General features: G+C 59.5%; 1 protein-coding gene across 5 annotated transcripts; it reads left to right on the top strand.

Annotated features, from left to right (window-relative positions):
• Positions 1-1,245: 1,245 nt before the first annotated feature.
• On the top strand, positions 1,246-19,827 carry FZR1 (fizzy and cell division cycle 20 related 1). 5 transcript variants are annotated; one of them, XM_061422685.1, is made up of 15 exons: positions 1,246-1,332; positions 6,087-6,180; positions 12,752-12,873; positions 13,945-14,070; positions 14,172-14,235; positions 14,307-14,434; positions 14,826-14,908; positions 15,178-15,361; positions 16,000-16,065; positions 16,462-16,564; positions 16,647-16,831; positions 16,927-17,160; positions 17,451-17,555; positions 18,033-18,134; positions 18,412-19,827. In XM_061422685.1, the coding sequence occupies exons 3-15, from the start codon at positions 12,805-12,807 to the stop codon at positions 18,451-18,453; spliced, it is 1,491 nt and encodes a 496-aa protein (XP_061278669.1). In that variant the 5' UTR covers positions 1,246-1,332; positions 6,087-6,180; positions 12,752-12,804; the 3' UTR covers positions 18,454-19,827. The 5 variants fall into 5 exon arrangements, with proteins under 5 accessions (XP_061278669.1, XP_061278670.1, XP_061278668.1 ...); XM_061422686.1 differs by lacking the exon at positions 6,087-6,180 and having other exon boundaries at positions 1,249-1,332; positions 18,033-18,125; XM_061422684.1 differs by lacking the exon at positions 6,087-6,180 and having other exon boundaries at positions 1,249-1,332.
• Positions 19,828-21,411: the final 1,584 nt, after the last annotated feature.

Here is a 21,411-nt window from a genome sequence, read left to right as displayed (position 1 = left end):
TTCATGAGTTGGCCATTTATTTCTTTTCTTTGGGGAAACGTCCATTTGGATCCTTTGCCCATTTTTTGAACAGAGATTTTTATCTGTTTTGTCGACTGAAAAAAAAAATACAAGTGACCTAGAGGTTGAGAGTTATGTTTTATTTGGAGGAAATTTTTAGGACTTAAGTCCAGGAGGCAGCATCTCAAGTAACCCTGAGAGAACTGCTTGGAGGAGAGTGGTGTGTGTGTGTGTGTGTGTGTTTAGGAGTCAGGTTACATAGAAGTTTTGCAACAAAAGGCAAGTAGTCTGAACGTCCAAAGTAATTTTGTGAATTAAAGAAAACCAGGTTAACCCCAAGTTAAGAAATTTAGTGCTTTTCTCTATATGAGAAGATGCTAGAGTCTGGGCTCAGTGAAATCATTCCTTTGATATGCACCTCAGCTATCTGGGGACCATATCCTGTTTTCACACCCTGAGTTCCTCTGGGCTCACCAGAGGGAGTGACTGTAGTCTGAGCGCTGATAGAGGGTAGATATTCTTCTCCTTCCCAAGTTCCCTCAGGTTCATTGGCTCACACTGGAGGGCTACAATTGCTGATGACTGTGACATCCTTGGTTATTGACACCACAGGAAATACTACATTTCTCAGTTCCCTTCTTGGAGGATCTGGAGGAGCACCCAAGAGGACGGTAATATGGTATTGAATGAATGAGTGAGTAAATGTGTTTCAACAGGCAGTGGGGTTTGCACAACCAGCAAAGCGCACCCACCTGCGCTTATCTGGGGGTCTGACTGCGTCATTCATTGCGATGATGGGTCTGCCCAGGGGGCACCTGTTTTGCGTGGTCCTCTAAGAACCACGCCTTAAACTGAACCGGGTCACTACCCCAGATTCCCACATAGCCGCCTCCTCAGGGCCGCAGATCCGGTTCGGGGCGGTTGCCCTGGGCAACCTGTCGCGCCATGCTTCCTGTATTGATTCGAATCGCAACTTACGTCATGTCCTCCCGAGATGCCCGAGGCGCGCAGGCGCAACCGCGAGAACTGGGCGGGGCGTGATGGGGCGCGGGCGCGATGCTCGGGCGCGCGGGGGCGTGGCGGGGCGTGGCGGCGGCACGCAGCGCGACGGCGCGGGGGCGTGGCCGGCCGCGGGAGCGCGCGCGCGGCGGAGGAGGGTGCCGGAGGCCGCGGAGTAGCGGCCGACGCCATATTAAGGAGCGCGGAGCCCGGGATCCCGTCAGCTGCGGCCGCGGCCGGACGCAGCGGAGCTGCGCGCAGCGCAGGTGGGCGCGTCGCGGCGCCGGGAGAGGCGGGGCCGGTGGAGCCAGAGGGCGAACGGGAGCGAGCCAGGTGAGGCGGCTGAGGTCTGGGGACCCGCCCCCTGGACCCGAGCTGCGACGCCGGAGCCGGGCCGGGCCTGGCAGCGGCGTGGGTCTGTCCTGGGTCCCCGAAAACGAGCCGGCGATCCGGCCCACCACTCCCAGGCTTGAGCCCCGCTCCGGGAGCCGGCCAGACCCCCGAGCGCCGCCCCCCAGTCTGAGCTAGGCCCGAGTGACCTCAGCATCCCACCTCCCGTCCGAACCCCCATGTCCGAGCCTTCCCCCAGACCAGGCCCTGGGTGACCTCCCCAACCCGAGCCACCTGCAGCCCGCCATCTCCCCGCGAAGTCAACGTCCCCTTTCTTTCTAATTATGAGGTTGAGCTCTGACCACCCCTAAACCGGGGGACTCCCCACTCCGCCCACCAAAACGGCCGGCCGACGCCCTAATCGTACTCTGCATCTCTGGCCTGTCAACCTCGGGTCTCCCGAGCTCGGGCCCGGCCCAAATTGAAACTGCCCCCCGCCCGCCCCCGAGCTGTCACGACTCACCCAGGCCTGGACCAACCCCCGTCCCCACCCGGATAAAACACAATCCAACCTTGTGGACCCTGAACAACCGGGCTGAGGGTGCGGAGACCCTATCCGTCGGCGCTCCCCATTGTACTCACCGCGCCCCCTCTGCTCCTGGCACACGGAAGCAGTTAGACGACGAGTTTTGAATACCTAAGTGCCCCTCTGGCTCCCGGCCCCTCTGGTTTCTGCTCCTGCCTCCCTCCCTCCCAATTTGTCCCCTTCTCACCACGACCCACCCAGAATCCACCTCTCCATTTCGCCGCTGACTCCACCAAAATCTGAGACCGCCTGGCTGTGCCCAACCGCCCTCCAGCCCGGGATCATTCTGGTCTTCCTCCAAGCACAAGCGCAGCCACTTGGGAAAGGCCACAGTCACCCCATCACAGTCATCTTCCCCAACTAAAAACTGACCCCCGCCTCCCATTGGCCTTGTCTATTCTGACCTGCCGCCAATTAAAAGCCTGAGTTCCACTGTTGTGTCCCAGCCTTAACCCGTTTTGTTTTCCCCCATCATATCATCTGGAGTTCACGGGGCCTTTCAGATTGGGGACTAGATTCCCCCACCCTTACCCTGGTACACTGAGCAATGACCTCATGCCTCTGGCTGTTGAGGCAACACCCCATCCTTTGTGCCCCTCCACCCCACTTCTTACCATCCCTTGAGTGAGGACAATTTACCTAAAGAAAAACCGTTCACTAAGACCTCATGGCAGCCAGATCCCTCCCCGAGATGGGGCCAGGTGGGATTGTCTGTGTAATGAAGACCTTTGAGGGGGTCTCTCCTGATGATAGGGGCTGGATCTGTCCTCTGGAAGCTGATGAGATGTGGGGGTAGGGGGGCTGTCCCCAGAGTGGTGCACATTGTTGCTTGGAACACCTCCCAGCCCACTTATGGGCAGACTGTCTCGTGCGTCCTCGTGGCCTGTGATGTGGAGGGTCCCTTCTGTTTTGGCCACGCCAGGCTTGTGTTTCTTCTGAACCTGAGAGAGGAGGCAAGTGTGCTGGCCACTCGCTGGTGCTTTGCGTCGTGAGTGAGGTTTGATTGCTCCCAGAGGGTTCCATTAAGGATGCAGGCCCTGCCTCTCCGAAACCCAGAGCCCTGGTCCTCAGACAATGCTTGGCTCAAAGGACACTTGCTTTGCTGTGGTGGGGGCAGCGTCTCCTGTGACTGCGCTGGCCAGCTTGCTGCCAGGACTGTTGCCCAGGAAGGTCTCAGAGTCTGTGCCTGGACTGGTGGCATCTTTCTGGGGCTGGGCACGGGGGACCTTGAAGCCTCACAAGGCTTCAGAAGCAGATCTGCATAGAAGCTCACACTGGGCCCTCTGTTGCTGCAGGAAGTCTCCTGCCATTCGTATTTATTGGGGCTGCTGACTGTGGTAGGTTTTGTGTACCAGGGACTTCTGCCTTTTGGGAGGCCCATGGTGGTGGTGGCTGTGGGGACCTTTCGCTCAGTGTTACTGAGAGGGATGAGGATCAGAAGCCAATCTATCTTCCAATCTGTCTGGGACTCCAGGCTGACTTGGAGATCAAGGGACTTGTTCTTAAAGAAACCAGCCGACTTGGAGCACCCTATAATGACCTGGAGATTTTTGTCTGGGACACTGGTGATGTCTGGGGACATCTATGGTTGTCACGACTGGGGAGGCTCCTAACTTTGAAGGGGTGGGGCAGAGATGGGGCTCCATACCCCGTGGCACCCAGGATGGTCTCCTACTGAGAGTGATCTGGTCCTGATCCTGAAAGTCCACGGTGCCAAAGTTGGAGGCCTGGAACCAGAGCACCAACCAAAGCCTATGAGTGCAGAGTCTCCGTGTCAGTGCCCTGCAAAGTTGGGGCTGGAGAGTCCTGGCTGGAGCGGATAGAGGGTGGGCAGTCCATCTTGGGGATTGGCACAGGGAGCCAGTGGCCTGCAGAGTTGGGAAAGGGGTATTCGGCCTGCCTCTTCTGCCCCAGTAGCTCCCAGTGCTGCTGGGAGCAGTGCTGCTGCTTCATTGTGTCAGCCAGCTCGTCAGCTCCACTGGTCTTGGCCTGCCTGCCCCTCACTCCCTCCCCAAGTCTTTGCTGCGGAGCCTGCCCAGTGCAGGCAGGGAGTGTTTAAATCAAGGGACAGGCGCAGGGCCCAGCCCCCAGTGACAGTCTCCACGGGACGTTGGTGGCCCCGACGGCTGTGTCCTGTGTCGTTGGCAAGTGACTGCCTCCTCCTGCCTCAGCGTCCTTGGGCGTGAAGGGAGCAAGAGCGCACACTGCACCCCCCTTGGCCCGGCCGCCTTCAGTCGTCCCACCGCTGCTCATGCGGCAGCCTGCACCATCCCCTCTGTCTTTCAGTCTCCTCCACTGTTATTCAGTCATTAAGTCGTGTCCAACTCTTTGCAACCCCATGGACTGCAGCACACCAGGCCTCCCTGTCCTTCACCATCTCCCAGAGCTTGCTCAAACTCAAGTCCTTTGAGTCAGTGATGACATTCAACCATCTTATCTTCTTTCGCTCCCTTCTCCTCCTGCCCTCAATCTTTCCCAGCATCAGGGTCTTTTCCAATGAGTTGGCTTTTAGCATCAGGTGGCCAAAGTATTGGAGCTTCAGCATCAGTCCTTCCAGTGATTATTAAGGGTTGATTTCCTTTAGCATTAACTGCTCCAGTGATGTTTCTCTTATTATCTGATTTTTGTGGGTAATAGCTTTACTCAGGTAAAATCCTTGTGCTCCACAATTCACTCACTTAAATTGTGCAGTTGGGTGGTTTTCAGTATGTTATGTGGTGTGTGCATCTGTCACCACTGTAGTTCCAGAGCATTTCCATCAGCGCTCACTCCCAGCCCCTTCTCACCCCTGGCGACCACTAACCCACTCTTGGTCTCTGGATCTGCCTATTCCTGGCATTTCGTATAAATGGCATCACACAACATGTGGCCTTTCGTGTTTGGCTTTTCTCACTGAGCATCATGTCTTTGGGGTTCATGCTGTAGCATGTCCTCTTTTCTGTGGCTGGATAATTCTGTGTGTGGATGGGCTCTGTCATGATGTCTCTGTGCCAGCTGGCAGGCCCCTGGGCTGTTGGCACTTTCTGTCTGTTGAGAGAGAGCTGCTGGGGACACAGGGGCACCCTCCTCTCCATCTCGGCTAGGGCACCTCTGCTCATTCTTGATGGCCTCCCCTCACCCTCAGTTTCCTGTCCTCATCTGACCTGGCTCCTGACTGCAGCCCATGTGGCCAGCGGCCCGTCAGCCTGCCCTAGGTGCCATGTGGCGTGTCCAGAAAAGGTGGCCCTTTCCTCAGACCTGCCCACCCCCCTCCCTTGTATCCCCCAGCCTCACCTGGGACTCCTCCTCTCCACCCCCCCATCTTGTTAGGACCACCTGCTTTCTCAACTGAGCAAGCAGATCCCAGCCCCCCACAAGCCCACTAAACCACCTCTCTTCAAGCCCCTGCCCCATCCTTCCCCACCCCTGCCACCAGCCGCCCCAAGGCACAGCCTAGGAGATTGTGACAGCCTCGTAACCTTTCCCTCTTCCTGCTCCCAGTGTGCTCCCCCCAGACCATGCCTTCAACCCCCAGCTCTTCCCCAGATCAGAACTAGCCTGGGAGTCATAGGGTTGTGACCCTCAGTGAGAGTGTCATCTCTATCAGGCCTGAAGCTGCTGTGGGAGGCAGGGTCAGGCTGCCATGGTGACGGGGAGGCCGCTTGAGGAGGTGGGGGGAACAAATGGGGGGTAGGCGTGAGTGTTTGTTTGCACTCATAGAAGGGCTGAGCACTGAGAGGTCAGTGCTAGTCTTCAGAATCGGAGGAGGCAACTTTTCCCCCTAAAGAGTCCCCTAAACCAGAGGGTCCCCATCAAAATGGGGGGTGCAGCGTCAGTGGGTGGGGCCAGAGATGCTGCTCAAATCCACAGTGCCCAGAAAGGTCCCCACAGGGAACAGCCTAACTGCGTATCAGTATGTGTGGAGGGGGCTGCCCTCAACATGCTAGGCTTTTCCTTCTGCCACTCCCACTCTGGACCCATGGGTGGGAACCACAGTGAGGAGATGGAGGAAGTACCTCTGACACTCACGGCTGCTTGTGAGGGGTGAGGTCCCTGTGCCCAGGTGTGCAGGCCGAGGCAGAGATCTGTGAAGGCTCTGGGGTCCTGGTGGGACACGATCAGGAGTTGTGATCATATAGATAGATGGTCCTGAGTCACTGCTGTGGCGCTCAAGTCCTTCTTCTTTCCGTAGGCTGGCATCCTTTGAGCTGCTGCAGACCTAGATGCCCTTAAGGCCTGAAAGCTTCACCCAGTCTGACGGGAGGGGGTGCCCTGTGAGCTAAGAGGTGAGGGTGAGGGTTAGAGTGGCAGTTTCACCTGGAAGTGAGACTCTCTTGGGGGTATGGTCACGGGCAGGAGAGCTGTGTTGACAAGGCTCTCCATGCCTCCAGGCTGTGAGTCCTGCCTACTTGGCAGCTCCTACACCTGCCCACACATGGGGCTGTAAGCCTCTGCTAAATGAGTGAGTGAATGAACGAATGACAAGAAGAGGCTCCCCAGGTGCACTTCCGGGCCTCCCCACCCAGTGATGCTCCTTAGTCACTTGGAAGACACTCTGTCCCCTACTGGGCGCAGCCCTTTCTGACTCTGGCCATCCTCAGGCCTGTCCTTCCTTGTCCTTAGATATGAGGGGCTGCTAGCTGGTTGGGTCCCCTCTGCAGGTGCTGCTGCTAAGTTGCGTCAGTCGTGTCTGACTCTGTGCGACCCCATAGACGGCAGCCCACCAGGCCCCCCTGTCCCTGGGATTCTCCAGGCAAGAACACTGGAGTGGGTTGCCATTTCCTTCTCCAATGCATGAAAGTGAAAAGTGAAAGTGAAGTCGCTCAGTCGTGTCCGACTCTTCGAGACCCCATGAACTGCAGCCTTCCAGGCTCCTCCGTCCATGGGATTTCCCAGGCAAGAGTACTGGAGTGGGTGCTATCGCCTTCTCTGTCTGCAGGTGCAGCCACTCCCTGCTCAGGTCCCTGTCTGTGCCTCCACTGTGGCAAAGCCCAGAGCCCAGGTCCTAGTCAGGAGTCAACGTCTGTACAGCCGCGGCCAGCCCTGTAGCCTGCGGGAATCCCACTCCTCTCATGTTCTCAGGACGATCCTCCCTTATACAAGGGGAGACCAGTCCTTGTCACCTCTAGGAACAGTAGGGGAGAAGATGGGGCCCTGCCCTGTGCTCCCCACATGCCGCACAGCCTATATTGCTGGGCAGTGGATGGGCAGGAAGCAGGTGCGGCTGGGACCTGTTGTGCACCCCTCAGTGAGCCCGGGGGGCCAGCTCCGCTCCCTAGCGTCCCCTTTGGGTTAGACTTCCTACCAGCTGCTCCATGGAAGTTGCACCCGGTTTCACCCCTGCACTTGTGGTGTTACTCCATTTTCCCCACTTTTGAGATGAAGAGACAGGTTCTGAGAGGAGAAGTTGCTTGCCCGAGCCAGTTAGCCAGTAAGGGTCGAAGCCCAGACTCACAGCCAGCTCTGTCCCCCTCCACAGCCCGCCCTGGGCCTGGTGATGATCGCAAGAAGGGGATCTGCCAGGGCTGGCCGGCCTGCACCCACGTGGAAAAGGCAAAAGCAGAGACTCTGCTGGGAGCAGAAGATTGGAAGACCCCCCATTTCTGGTTGGGTCTCTCTGTGGGACTTCTCCCCACCCCTCAGAGTCTGGCTGGAATAAGACGACCAGTTACCCTGCCTTCTCAGGGGCTGATGGTCAGGAAGCCATGGACTGGCACCAGAGCTACCACAGTCTTTAGGTTCTTCACCTGCACGCCTCATGGGCCGGGAGGGTGCCTCCTGGAGGGTTAGGGACCCCCCTTAGAGGCTGTGCCCCATGATGATGGTTCTCAGGGAGCCCCAGTATTGGTCACCGTGACCCCTAATTGGATAGCTCCCACTGGAGCCGACTGGTGCTGCTGCACCCTAGCTGTAATGACCAATCCCGAGAGGGCCTGGGAGCTTTAGACGGTTGGCCTTCTGGTGCCAGGGTGCTCACCAGCCTTCTGAGCCCCAGGGTTCCTCCTTTGTGGAACAGAGATAGAATTGAGTCTGGGGACTGCATTGAGTCATGCACCTGGACTGTCTGGTGCTTCGCTGGCTGCTGGAGGGGCACAGGTGGGCTTCGTGTCCCTGCCATCAGCTGTGTCCTGACAGCCTCCCCACAGGGCTGGGAGCAGTCCCATCCCCCGGGATGCAGTCCCCATGGGCTCTTCTGGCTTGTGTCCTCAGAGAGCCTCTGGGGAGCCTGTGTGACTTCCCTCCCAGAGGCCAGATTTACCCTCTCTAGGGTGATGCTGCGCCCCCCCCCCCCCACCTCAGGGGACACTGGATTGTGTCTGGGGACATCAGTGATCCACTCAACTGGGAGGATCCTCCTAGCATCAGACAGGTGGGGGCCTGGGGGGCTGCTCTACACCCACAGTGCCCTGGATGGCTGGGATGTCAGCAGTGCCTTGGGAATGGGGGAGGCCAGCAGCTGCCTGGAGTCCTGAGTCATAAGCCACATCACGGGGTGTCTCCTTGGCCTCAGAGCCCCACAGCAGGAAAACAGCGGGAGCGGTTCTCAAGATAAGCAAGGCCCCAAAGGACCTGCAGTTGGTCTGAGCACTGCTGGAAGCAGGGGACGGCCCTGTGGGCCTGGCACAAACTTGCCAGGGGTATGCCCAGGATGCTGCTCTCACCTGAGGAGGCCTCTCCAGCGACAGTGGGAGGGGCTCACTATCCTGGGTCCTGCCCCATAGGCCACTGTCTGACCTCATTTCCTCTGTGGGCTCAGGGAGGGGTGGTTTCTGTTCACTCACCCTTGGGGCTGCAGTGACTGGAGGTGAGCACCTGCCCTTGTGTTCTTCCTCAGGTGGGACCCCAGCTGTCAGGAGGGCTCTTGGGGCTTGCACACTGGGTTATCTTCTGGCCCCTGGGTCCCTGCCAACCCAGGGCCAGCCCATGCTCTGTCATTTCACTGGCCTGGCCCTGTAGGGCTCCCCCCGGCACTGCATCGGATCATCCTCTCTGGGGGGCCGTGACAGGCACTGGGGTGTGGAGTGGCATCTCCGGCACCCACAGTCATGACAAGCACAGATGTCCCCAGACTCGGCCCGGTGTCCCCAGGGCAGAACCACCCTGATGAGGACCACTAGGTTGTACTGAGTGCCTGGTAACTGGAAATCCTGCAGGCTGGAGGGCTGGGCGAGGTCAGGAGTTGGTGAGAAACTGCAGGGGAAGCCTCCTCCAGTGGGGCAGCGGCTGGAAACCCAGGAGTTAGGAGACAAGCAAAGGGGGCAGAGTGTTCCTGTGCACAGCTGGCCATGCCCCTACCATGGAGACTCTTCCGGTCTCATGCCGGGTGTGCGTGACCCCTGCTGTGTCTGGCTGCTTATTCTGTGAATGGCTGGCAAGTTCCCGAGACACAGAATCCAAGAAGCACAGTGACAAGGCAGGAGACCAGGGCTTCCTTCCTCACTAGACCCTGTCCTCTAGTTCCTCTTCCCAGAGCCGACCGACTAACCCTTCTGAAAACAGCTTGTTCTGCACAGCGTGTTGTGCGTGCAGTGGGTCCCCAAGACCCCCACCCCTTTACTGCAGTGCCTCTGGCAGCAGGGGAAAAAGGCCAGCCCCCCCAGGTAGACATCTGAGCTCTGTCCCCTGCTTTCCTGAGCGGCCTGCGTACAGCAGCTTCCCTGTACACATGGGTTTGCACGTGTGCCAGAGTTTCTAAGGGGAAATTCTTAGAAGTCAAAAAGGATGTGCGTTTTTAGATTTTGAAAGCTGTTGCCAGATTTCGGCTCCTGCCAACAGCAGATGGGAGTGTCTCCTCCGCGGCAAGGGTGTGTCCTCTGATTCTGGAGCTGTGCAGTATGAGGCGGGAGTCAGCATCTCCTGTCTGCCTCTGACCCTCCCCCTCCCTCTTATAAAGACCCTGTGATGACACTGGGCCTCCCGGGGAATCCTGGGTCGTCCCCATCTCAGGGGCCTTGACCCTGTCCGCAGAGCCCGTTTTGCCATATAAGGAACGCAGCCACGGTCAGGGACTAGGGACCGCTCTGATCCTCAGCAGCTACACCTGTCAGCAGTGAGTCGCCTGCCCGCCACACGGCCTTCTGCAGACTCTCCTGTTAGGACGTAGCCCACAGATGGCGAAGGGCGCTTCACGTGGGCGTGCTGATTTAGTGACACCCGGTGCCTGGACACTCAGTGTCTTAGCAGCAGCTCCTTTGTGCATCCTAGAAAACCAGTCTCCACGTACTCTGCAATGACCTCAGTGCTTTGGGTGCTTAACTTCAGGTGTGTGGCCTGCATCTGCACTGCTCTCTGGGCCCTGCCATCTGACCACACAAGGAGCCACTAGGGGCGTTGACATTGTGGCTTTGGTCTGTGAATAGAGAGACCGTGGTTTCCATCAGCCCTGTGGGCAACTCCCTTGCTATCCCTGAGCTGAGGCCCCAGAGGAGGCGCCCCTGAGCACGTGGGCTCCAGGGAGCTTTCTGCCCGCCATACGGCAGCTGAGGCCCTGTTTAGGTCTGCGGAGTACGTTCAGTATGTTGGGCTGGGAAGTTAGCCCTCTGAGCCTGGTTTCTGTGTCTGCCAAGCAGGGACAGCCACTAACCTAACTTGGACGCTGGAACAGAGCTTAGTGTCTCCTCTCAGTGTCCTGCCTGCTCATAGCCTGCTCACGGGCCCCCTGGGGGAGGAGGAGTAGAAGGCCAGAGAAGGAGATGACTGGCAGGCATTTCAGAGGCTTTGTCTTGGCGGCCACAGTGGACAAAACGTGTCCAGGGACCTCTGCCAGACAGGATGCCAGTGGCCACGAAGGGGTGGCTTCTTTCACAGATTCACCTGAAATGGGAGTGGGAGTTGGCGGTGTTGCCTGCCCATTTCTCTCAGCGGGAAGTCCATGACAGGGATGTGGGCCAGCACGGGCTCAGAAGAGCCCCAGGCCAAGTGAGGAGGTGCCGTGGGCCTGGGGTTGGGGAGGGAGGGCAGGTGGACCTCCAGGCAGGATCCCTGTGTGCCCCACCTGACCCCTGACCCCTTGCCCAGCCTTGCCGTCCTCATCTTTGCAATAGGGTGCAGGCAGAAAATTCACAGGTGACTGGTGGCTGTGTTACGGCCCCTCAGGGTCGAACCCCACTGGCTCTGCTTTGGCCAAGTATCTGCCTTTGGGCCAAAGCCACACTGAGGACACCCTGTGCGTGGCACAGTCCCAGTGAGGGACGGGGACCAGACAGGCTCATGCCAGTGCCTCTGCCTCAGCCCAGGGTTAGGCCTAGGAACTCGGGGAGTCTGTGTCTGAGGTGTGGAAGTAGGACGTAGGCAGGGCCACCTGAGCATCTTGTAGTCTTGTGGTCACGTATAAGGGCAGACGTTCTTTGATTTCCTTTCTGTCTGCATGGATTTGACGACTCTGGGACCTCCTAAGAGTGGAATGACACAGTGTGACCTTTTCTGTCTGGCTTCTCTCACTGAGCATCGTGTCCTCAGGGCCCACCTGGGGTGGCAGATGTCAGAACCTCCTTCCTTTTTTAAGGCTGAGTGACTCCACTGTGTGGAGGGACCACATTCGTTCATCTGTTCACTGTTGACGACTCTTGGGTTTCTCTTCTTGGTTTTTGTGACTAGTGTATGTAAAGGCACTTGAATACTGGCTTCTTTGTGGGTCTGTTTCCTTTCTCCAGGGTGTATATCTGCGTTTATCTCAAAGTGCACTTGCTGGGTCATGTGACTGTGTATATTTGATTTTTTGAAGAGTTAACGGGAGAGGGGCTGGGGGGTCAAGTGTTTAACAGGGACAGAATGGGGAATGAGTGTTTCATGGGCCTAGAGCTTCAGTTCGGGAGATGGGACAGTTCTGGAGATGACGGGAGGATGATTGCACAACAGTGGGAGTGTGCTTAGTGCCATTAAGCTGTGCACTTAGAAGCGGTAACGATGGTGAATTTTATGTCATGGGTACTTTACCATATATATATTTTTAAGGCAGGAGTGGACTTCACCAGGGCACTACATCTAGCAGTTTGTATTAGTAAACTTAATTTCTGGCCAGGCTTTGCTTTCTCAGTTCGTATTTGGTCTGTCACCGCTGTGTGCTGGCCTGGAGGCTCAGGGGCTGGAGCTGGCTGGCCCCACCTGCACATGGCCCTCCAGCTGGAGGAGTAGACTGACGGTGGTGGGAGAGGTGGCGGGCGCTGGGGGCACAACGCTTGGCCCCCTCCCCAGCCTCATGCTGCCCTCCATCAGGGCAGGTGACAGGCTCGCGTGTGGTCATGGGCACCCCGGACCCAGGTCTGCTGTCCCCCTGGGAAGGGTGCGCTGCTCTCTGAGGCGTCCTGTCCTAGAAGGTGCACAGCCCTCCTGCCTCAGGCCTCTCTCTTCAGCCTCCCCTCATGCCGCACTCTGACTCCGGTCTTCAGAGAGGCCTCCTGACTGGGGGACCTGGGGGGGAACCTGTCTGTCCACTGGCGGCGACATCCCTCCACCAGGCAGGCCTCGTGCCCGGTCAGCTCCGTGGGAAGGGCCAGGCAGCTGATGGACCCCCTCCCGACTCCTGCCCCCTGTTCTGTGCTTTGGGATCAAAGCTGCTCTGCTTAGAGAAAGAGGGATCAGCACCACCCCTCCTCTCTCCAGGGGCCGTAGGAGCGAGGGTGTGGTCCAGAGGTGGCAAGGCCCGGGCCTGTGTGGGAAGAGGAGTGGGCCTGGGGGCAGGTTCCCCACAGACAACCAGAGAGGAGCCTGTCTGCCCCGTCACGGCCCTCTGGGCTCCTGGGGGAAGGGCCCACCCACATAGCAGGGGGACTTGGCTGTCGCCCAGGGTACCCCGTGGTCACCAGCGACCAGGGACCGCTGTCTGCTGGCGCTGACCTCTCCTCCTCTCCCCACCAGGCCATCCAGGGCCGCTGAGCACGGCTGGCGGGGCCGTGCCTGCCCGCCTCACCATGGACCAGGACTATGAGCGGCGCCTCCTGCGGCAGATCGTCATCCAGAACGAAAACACGATGCCGTGCGTGAGTGCTGGGGCTGGTGCGCCAGCGCCACCCTGCCCAGTGGAGCTGGTGGGGTGGGGCCGGTGGGGGCTGTGCTCAGCCGCGGGGCTTTGTCCCTTGAGAACAGAGGTGCCCAACAGGTGACACACACGTCCTCCCCATGGTCACACCCAGGTGTGAACCCCCTAGTACCTCCCCACACTTCCTCTGCTGCTGGGACCACAGACCCCTCATTCTCTGGGGGACTGGGACAGAGCAATGGGGGGAGCTGTTTTTCTCTTTCCCAAGCTCCTACCCCCTCCACCATGTTGTAGGCTCCCAACACGTGGCAGGCTGTGCCCACTGCTTCTCAGCACTCTTGGCTCTGCACAGGCTCTCCAGAGTGGGCTCCTTCCTGCCTCTTCCAGTGTCTGGGGTTGTTGGCACTCCTGGGCGCACAGACCTGCCCACCCCACCTCTGCCTTGTCTCTGCGTCCCCTTCCTCTGTGTGCTGATGTCTCTCTCTCCTCTGAGGACACAGGCCTTAGGTTTGGGGCTGTTCTGCTCCAATGTGAGCTCATCTTAACTTGAGAACACCTGCAGAGACCCTATTTCCAGTTAAGGTCGCACCCCAGGTCCCAGGGGCAGGACCTCAGCATATCTCTCTGGGGAGCACAGTTGAACCTCCCTTATAGGAGGAAGGGCGTTCCTGGGACATTCCCACTGCCTCACACCGGGGCCCGGGAAGAGACAGTGTGGGGATGTGGGTGACGGGACACAGGCTGTGGGTGGCGGGACACAGGCTGGACGCTCTGTGTTCTCTGCCGCCCACTCTCCTGTCCGTGTGTGACCCTGGGAGATGGATTGCAGCTCGTGGCGGTGCCTGCACTTGGGCTCTCGCTCTCTGGCCACTTCCTGCCCAGGGAGCGGGACACACGAACTGAGCCTCAGACGTGGCGCCACTCACAGGCGCCAGCACATGGGTTACTCCCAAGATCAAACCCTTAGCCAGAGGCCGCAGACAAGGAGACATAGCGGGTGGGGCCTTGGTCAGGGAGGAGACACTGGCCTTGGGGGCTCTGAGGCACCCAGCCCACCCTGCCGTCCTTCCAGGTGGCGGAGATGCGGCGAACCCTGACCCCTGCCAACTCCCCCGTGTCCTCCCCCAGCAAGCATGGAGACCGCTTCATCCCCTCACGAGCTGGTGCCAACTGGAGTGTGAATTTCCACAGGATCAACGTGAGGGGCTGTCGAGGGTGGAGGGCGAGACCCTGACTGTGCAGCCTGGGGGCAGGGGCCCATCCTTCCCACTCACTCTTCCTTCCTCTCTCCACCTACAGGAAAATGAGAAGTCCCCCAGCCAGAACCGGAAAGCCAAGGACGCCACCTCGGACAACGGCAAAGGTCAGCACTCAGGTCCCCCCAGCCCCAGGCCCCCACCCCCCACCTGGCCTCACGGAGCTTGGTGCCCACAGATGGCCTGGCCTACTCCGCACTACTCAAGAACGAGCTGCTGGGCGCTGGCATTGAGAAGGTTCAGGACCCACAGACAGAGGACCGCCGGCTGCAGCCCTCCACACCTGAGAGGAAGGGCCTCTTCACGGTGAGTCTGCTGGCCTCTGCCGCCTCCTGCTCAGCCCTGCTGGGGGCTGGAGTCCCAGATGGTGGGGGCCCTTTTAACCCCTGCCTCACACCAGGCTCACCCCAAGCCACCCACACCCCTTTCAGGCGCAAGCCCCAGGGCAGTGTCAGGGGCCCGGCTTGGGACCCCCTGACACTCTGAGTTGAGGGGCTGGTAGCTGTGGGGGCAGAAGATGGGCGGACGCCAGCAAGCCTGTGGGAGGACACCTCAGGGAACAGGCCTGGTTTGCTGGGGACATGTGTCTCTAGTCAGAGCACTTGCGGCTTGGCGCCCTGTGTGCTCTCCCCCCAGGGGCTCAGGGCACCAGGGCTTTGGGGCACAGCATCCGCTCAGAGGTATCCCCCACCTGCAGTACTCCCTCAGCACCAAGCGCTCCAGCCCCGATGATGGCAACGACGTGTCCCCATACTCCCTGTCCCCCGTCAGCAATAAGAGGTGAGTCCAGACCCGCACGGGGTGGGGAGGGGCTGTGCACAGGTCAGGGAAGTTCCTGGAGGAGGCTCCAGGCAGAGGGGAAGTGGGTTATCGACGCTCAGGTCGGCTGAGCATCCATGACGGAGGGTTGGTGGCCATGGGGTCACCCACAGGTCTGGAGTCACATAGTGTCAGTCAGGATGAGCCCAAAACACCGGGGGCTGCTGGAAGGGGAGACTGTGAGGTCCGTGCAGTCACTGCAAAGCCACTACCCCACCCCCTCCCTGCAGTCAGAAGTTATTGCGATCTCCACGGAAACCCACGCGCAAGATCTCCAAGATCCCGTTCAAGGTCCTGGACGCTCCCGAGCTGCAGGATGACTTCTACCTGAACCTGGTGGACTGGTCCTCCCTCAACGTGCTCAGTGTGGGGCTGGGGACCTGTGTGTACCTGTGGAGTGCCTGCACCAGCCAGGTGGGTTCCGCGGAGCGCATGCACGTGTGTGTGTGTTGCGGAGGGTGGTGCTAGGGAGCGGCCAAGCCAGGCCAGGCCCTGTGTGAGTGATGGGGAAGCTGCTGGGCCCTGGATAGTTCCCAGCCACCCCTTTCTCCTACCCCGTCTCCTCAGGGTGCAGACCATCCCTGCCCTGGGCTGCCTTCCAGGAATTAGAGTCTTTGCTCCCGGCTTGAGCACAGGGCCCCCACCCAGCAGTAACTCCCCCTCCTCTGAGTGGCTGCTGGCCCCCAGGGTGGCATGTTTGAGGGACAGAACTACATGCTGGTGGGTTCAGAGAAAGCAAGTGGAGCCCCCCCACGGGGACACCGGCACACCGGCATACACATCCCCTACAGCCCGTGGCTGACGCCTGCTGCAGGGCCCCCCGGCTGTGATGCCCGTGCCCCTCCAGTTTGTGCAGTCAGCATCCCTGTGCTTGTGTGTGTCCCTGAGCTCCTAGCTACCTCCTGGGGCCCACAGTGAGGCCGTGGCTCACAGGCCTGAGGTGTGAGGGAATGAGAGAGTGAAGGGGTGGGTGGATGGATGGATAGACAATCTGGGCCTTAAAGGAGGAGTGGGCCCCACATCTGTTGCACCAACATGACACCTTCCACCAGGTGACCCGGCTCTGTGACCTCTCCGTGGAAGGGGACTCAGTGACCTCCGTGGGCTGGTCTGAGAGGGTCAGTACACCAGCTCCATCCCCTTGCTGGGCAGGGTAGGCACAGGGGAGGTCTGACTGGACTTCACTGGAAAGGGCTTCCACAGTGGTGGGGGCCTTGCACACCCGGAAGGAGCCTTATGGTCATTTGTCTAGCCCCAGTGACATCTGCGCCCTGGCTGTCCTCAGCCTGGTTAGATGACAGACATGGGGGTGGGCAAGTTTGCTCCACACGTTGACGCATGTGGATCTCTGCGCATGCATGTCATGTGGGTTTTAACAAACTTAAGCTCCATATGACTTACCTACCTGGGTTCCTAGGAGGAGGATCCTATGGCACATGTGTTAAAAGACTTTGGAGGGAGGGGGAGGGGAGGGCCCCATCTGGGCCTGACACCCGCCCATGTTGCCATCCTAGGGGAACCTGGTGGCTGTCGGCACACACAAGGGCTTCGTGCAGATCTGGGATGCCGCTGCGGGGAAGAAGCTGTCCATGCTGGAAGGCCACACGGCGCGTGTCGGTGAGGAGCCACTTGGGGGCAAGGGTGGGGTTGTGCTGTGGGGCCAGGCCACATCCTCAGTCTACCCTCTACCTGGCCACAGGGGCGCTGGCCTGGAACGCCGACCAGCTCTCATCCGGGAGCCGGGACCGCATGATCCTGCAGAGGGACATCCGCACGCCCCCCCTGCAGTCAGAGCGGCGGCTGCAGGGCCACCGGCAAGAGGTGTGCGGGCTCAAGTGGTCCACCGACCACCAGCTTCTCGCCTCAGGGGGCAACGACAACAAGGTAGGCCAACCCCTCGCTCCCTGCAGCCCCCTCTGTGGAGCAGGGGTAATGGGGGTGTGCCGAGGGACGCCAGCCTCACAGCCCCATTCCTGCAGCTGCTGGTATGGAACCACTCGAGCCTGAGCCCTGTGCAGCAGTACACAGAGCACCTGGCTGCTGTCAAGGCTATCGCCTGGTCCCCCCACCAGCATGGGCTGCTGGCGTCCGGTGGTGGCACAGCTGACCGCTGCATCCGCTTCTGGAACACGCTCACGGGGCAGCCGCTGCAGTGCATTGACACTGGCTCCCAGGTGTGCAACCTAGCCTGGTCCAAGCACGCCAACGAGCTGGTGAGTGTTGGGGTACAGGATGGGTAGGCGGCAGGGGGGCAGGCGGTCAGGCCCCGGCCAGCCAGGTCTGGCAGAACCTCAAGGTGCCCACACCCAGTGACCCTCAGAGAGGCCCAAGGGCTTTCATTGCCAATGTGGTCCCCGTGTCAGTCCAGTCGTGGACCAAGGAGCCAGGCTGGGGGCTGTCACCTGCTGGTCTCTGTACCCTTCAGGCAGGCCCTGTGTTCTTGTGCCTTGTGGATGCTTTTGGGGGCCTGGGACCCCAGCACAGTGCCCTTTCTGTCCCCTAGGTGAGCACACACGGCTACTCACAGAACCAGATCCTGGTCTGGAAGTATCCCTCTCTGACGCAGGTGGCCAAGCTGACCGGGCACTCCTATCGGGTCCTGTACCTGGTGAGTCTCCCTTCCAGGCCCAAGAGGCAGTACACCCTGCCGCCCAGGTCTGTCATCCCATCTGGGCCAGCTCTGGGCCCCGGGACCAAGTGACAGGTTGTGGCATTGTCACTGAGTCTGTTTCACCAGCTCCCTGCCCTGTGAGCAACGGTGGCTCTGCCCACTGTGTGATCTCCAGGTGTCTGCCTGCACATGGAAGTGGAAGATGCTGCAGATAACCCCCATGTACTTGCTCAGGTCTTCTCTAGACGGTTCACTAAGCAACCATTCTCACGTGTCTGGAGACAGGAGCCCTTCTCCTCAACGCACATGCCCTCGTCAGCATTTTGGTGTTTTCCAAAAAAAAGTTTTGTCCTTAAGCCAGTGAGTCCTTTGCCGAATCGCACAGCGAGACCCTCGTCACAGCAGGCAGAATGTCCTTTATGTTTTCCCCGGGTGCCTGCAGCTTCAGGGACAGTGGCCTCTCTCCTCCCGTAGGCCATGTCCCCTGACGGAGAGGCTATCGTCACCGGTGCTGGAGACGAGACACTGAGGTTCTGGAACGTCTTTAGCAAAACCCGTTCAACAAAGGTAAAGTGGGTCGGTATCAGCGCCAGATGTTCCCAATTGTGTGCCCCCAGCATATCCTGCCCCCCCCACCCCTGCCCTGCCAGCCGGGATCTCTCCAGGACCCCCCACCCCTCTGCTTCTGCATCACCTGGCCCCCTTGCACATCCTGGGGCGCTCACCATGCTCGGTGCCCGCACAGGCCCCTCCTGGCCCAGAGCCTCGGGGTCCCTCGGGGCAGAGCTTCCCTCCCACGCCTGAGCGGCGGGGCTGGGCTGAGGGCTCAGCATTGCCCCTGTGTGTCCTGCAGGAGTCTGTGTCCGTCCTCAACCTCTTCACTAGGATCCGGTAAACCCACAGCTACCGGCCGTCCTGGTCGCAGAGCAACACCTTGTCAGCGTGCATGGACTCTCTGCTCCCCCCCACATGAGCCCAAGATTGGCAGTAGGGTGGGGCGGGAGCCGGGCCTGGAGAGAACCTGAAGATTGCATTAAAGCCTGATTGCGAACCCTGTTGGCCGGTGTTTGGGGCAGGGCCGGGGCGGGCAGCAGCAGGAGTGGGGCTCTGGCTCCCCACCCTGGGCGGCCCCGGCTCGGACAGCGTGCCCAGCGCAGGACAACTCCTGGACTGGCTGCTTCCATCACCTGTCACCACCACTGCCTCATCAGGGCTGCATGCTATGCCCGGAAGCATGTGCCCGCCGCCGCCCACGCCTGCCACAGGACAGGACAGCTGGACACCACGCCCATCGGCCAGGAGGGATCACAGGGACGTACCCTCTTGAAGGGGGTCTCTGCAGCCGCCTCTGCTCTCCCTGACCTGGCCACCCCCCACTGACTCTGAGTGCATAACATTGGGAGCAGGCCCCAGGCATGCTACATGCCAGAGGTCATCTCGAGGTGGACTTGTTATCTGAGGAGAACTCTAGGAGGATCTGTCCACTGTCATGTGTTCACCCCAGCTGAGCCCTCCTTGTTGCTCACGGGGTCACAGGCAACTGTGATTCTTGGCGCTTGCAGGGTGACCAGTCAGGGTAGTCTGAGGGCAGAATCGATCCCAAGGATCAGGTCCTGTGGGTGCCTGGCCCTCCCCAGCCCTTCCTTCCAGGCTACCCTAGTGGGTCCTGTCTGCGCCTTCAGCCAGGGCAGGGGGCACCCCAGGGTCCCCCACAAGTTTCTGAGCTTCCCCTGGCTCTGGGCCCACCTCTCTGTCATGCTCCACCCTGTTTCCGCTGTACCTGGAGGAGACGGAGGAGGGAGGCTAGGCAGCTGTGGCCAGGGGCCCGAGCATGCCTCCCTTCTGAGGCGAGAGGACATGGATGGGCGTGGACAGGGTGGGGCGGACCCTGCAGGAGCCCTGCTCTTGGTTCTGAGTACCTTTGCCCCTCAGCAGCCAGCGTGTGCATGTGTACATACGTATTTGTGACTTTGCTTTGGATTTGTTTTTGTGTTTCTGTAAATTGGTCCCCAAATGTTAAGGCTCGCTGGCAGGGAGCAGTGACCTGCCCCCACCCCTGGGGAAAACAGGGGTCACAGCTCTTAAAGCCCTAGCATTCAGAGGGTGGGCGGGTGTCTGAACTTGGGGAAGGGTGGGCCTGCCCCAAGCTGCTTGCAGGGGGCAGAGGGACAGTGTGTACAGACATGTGTATGCCCATTGGTCCAGGTCTTATTTTTGTTTGAGTCTTTTTTTTTTTTTTTAATAAGAAAACAGTCCTGTGTCTACCGCACCCAGCCTGGCTCTACTTGTGGGCCCCGCACCTGAGGGCACAGACAGGGTAGAAATGATGAAGCGTGTGTTGTCTTCCAATGCAGTGGCAGGGCTGGGCATGGGACCGGGAGGCTGGTGGGAGAGCCAACCACGTGGTCATGCCCAGTGGGGCTGTCAGTCTGTCGATGTGTTTGGCTCTGATGGTCCGCACTCAGCGTAACCCCAGAGCAGCCTCAATGTCACAAGCAGGTATCAACAGGCTGAGGAGGCCACTTGCAGGTGGTCAACAGGGAATGCCAGTGTCCCCGAAGGCTTGGATCCCTGATCCTTGCAGCCCAGCTGTGGCAGGTTCTGTGGGAGTGAGAGGGTGGACCCAGGGGTGGTGGTGTGAGTATGCAGCAAGGCCTGGCTCAGTGCCCTGGGCTGGGGGAGTGGCTGGGGAGGGGGCTAGGACTTGTTTCCATTGCTCCTAGACTGACAAAGGGGAGAGGTGTTACTGACAGCTGAGGGTGAGACGGGGAGGAAAGCAGCCAGGCTGGAGGAGCTGCGACACTGGATGGGCTCCCCAGAGGGTCCTAGAAGAAATTAGGTGAGGCCCCTGCAGTGAGCAGATGCCCATGACTGGTGGTACATCCTGTGAAGATCCTTGTCCTGGGCAGCGGGGACGAGGGAGGCCAGAGTCCAGACCTGCCCTTGAGCAGCTTCTATTTGCAGGTGAGTGGACAGTAAAGTGTTAAAGTGCATGTGGCAGGCACAGCGTGAAGCGGGGGTGGGGGGCTTGGGAAGAGGCAGCTCTGAGCCCAGGGCTGAGGTGGGAGCAAGGGTCCAATGTGGGGCACAGACAACAGCCGGGCTGAGGTGGTGCCCCAAGCCGTGGGCATAGCTGTGCAAAGGCCCTGGAGCAGGACCATGTTGGAGGAACGGAGGGAGACCTGTGTGTGTGGAGCAGAATGAGCAAGGGGGAGAGAGGGAGGAGGGGAAGGAAAGAAAGGGACGGGGGAGGTCAGGCAGGGCCTGGGGGGCCGAGGAGAGGATTTGGGCCTTTACCCCCAGGGAGGTGGAACAGGACCAGGTTGCTGTGTGGAGACCTGGACACAGGTGGGAAGGGACCAGGGAGGAGGCTGTGCCCTGGCAGGTGCTGGCAGGACTATGGCCACAAGCCACTGGAGATGGTAAAAGACAGCCAGGTTCTAGATTTGTTAGTTTTTTTGCGCGTGGTGAAATGTGCGTAACATATTAAGGTGTACAATTTAGAACGTTTTTAGTATGTATACTCTGTTGTGCTACCATCATCACTGTTCAGTTCCAGAATTTACATTCCTGAAAAGCCCCATCCCCATCAGCAGTCACCCCCCCCCTTCCCCCTCCCCAGCCCCTGACCACCAGGAACCCACTCTCTGTGTCTGTGGATCAGCCTGTTCTGGATGTTTCCCATCAGTGGAGTCACATCCTGTGTGCCCGTCTGTGTCTGCCTCTCTCACTGAGCGTCGTGTTTTTAGGGTCGTGTCAGTGTATCACTCCATTCTGTGTTGAGAAATGTTCCCAGCACGGAAGGACCCTGCTTGGGGTTTCTCTTCTGCGGTTGGTGGGTGTTTGGGTTGCT

This window comes from Bos javanicus, chromosome 7 (genome assembly GCF_032452875.1).
Source record: "Bos javanicus breed banteng chromosome 7, ARS-OSU_banteng_1.0, whole genome shotgun sequence".
NCBI classification, from domain to species: Eukaryota; Metazoa; Chordata; class Mammalia; order Artiodactyla; family Bovidae; genus Bos; species Bos javanicus.
Note: the sequence above shows the minus strand (reverse complement) of the source record. Positions and strands in the feature narration are given on the sequence as shown.

Bases quoted from the DNA above. Each gene is read 5' to 3' on its own strand.
- FZR1 (XM_061422685.1), top strand. From the start codon at position 12,805: ATGGACCAGGACTATGAGCGGCGCCTCCTGCGGCAGATCGTCATCCAG. The intron at 14,071-14,171 runs GTGAGGGGCTGT...CTCCACCTACAG, and splicing joins TGAATTTCCACAGGATCAAC to GAAAATGAGAAGTCCCCCAG. The intron at 15,362-15,999 runs GTGGGTTCCGCG...ACCTTCCACCAG, and splicing joins GGAGTGCCTGCACCAGCCAG to GTGACCCGGCTCTGTGACCT.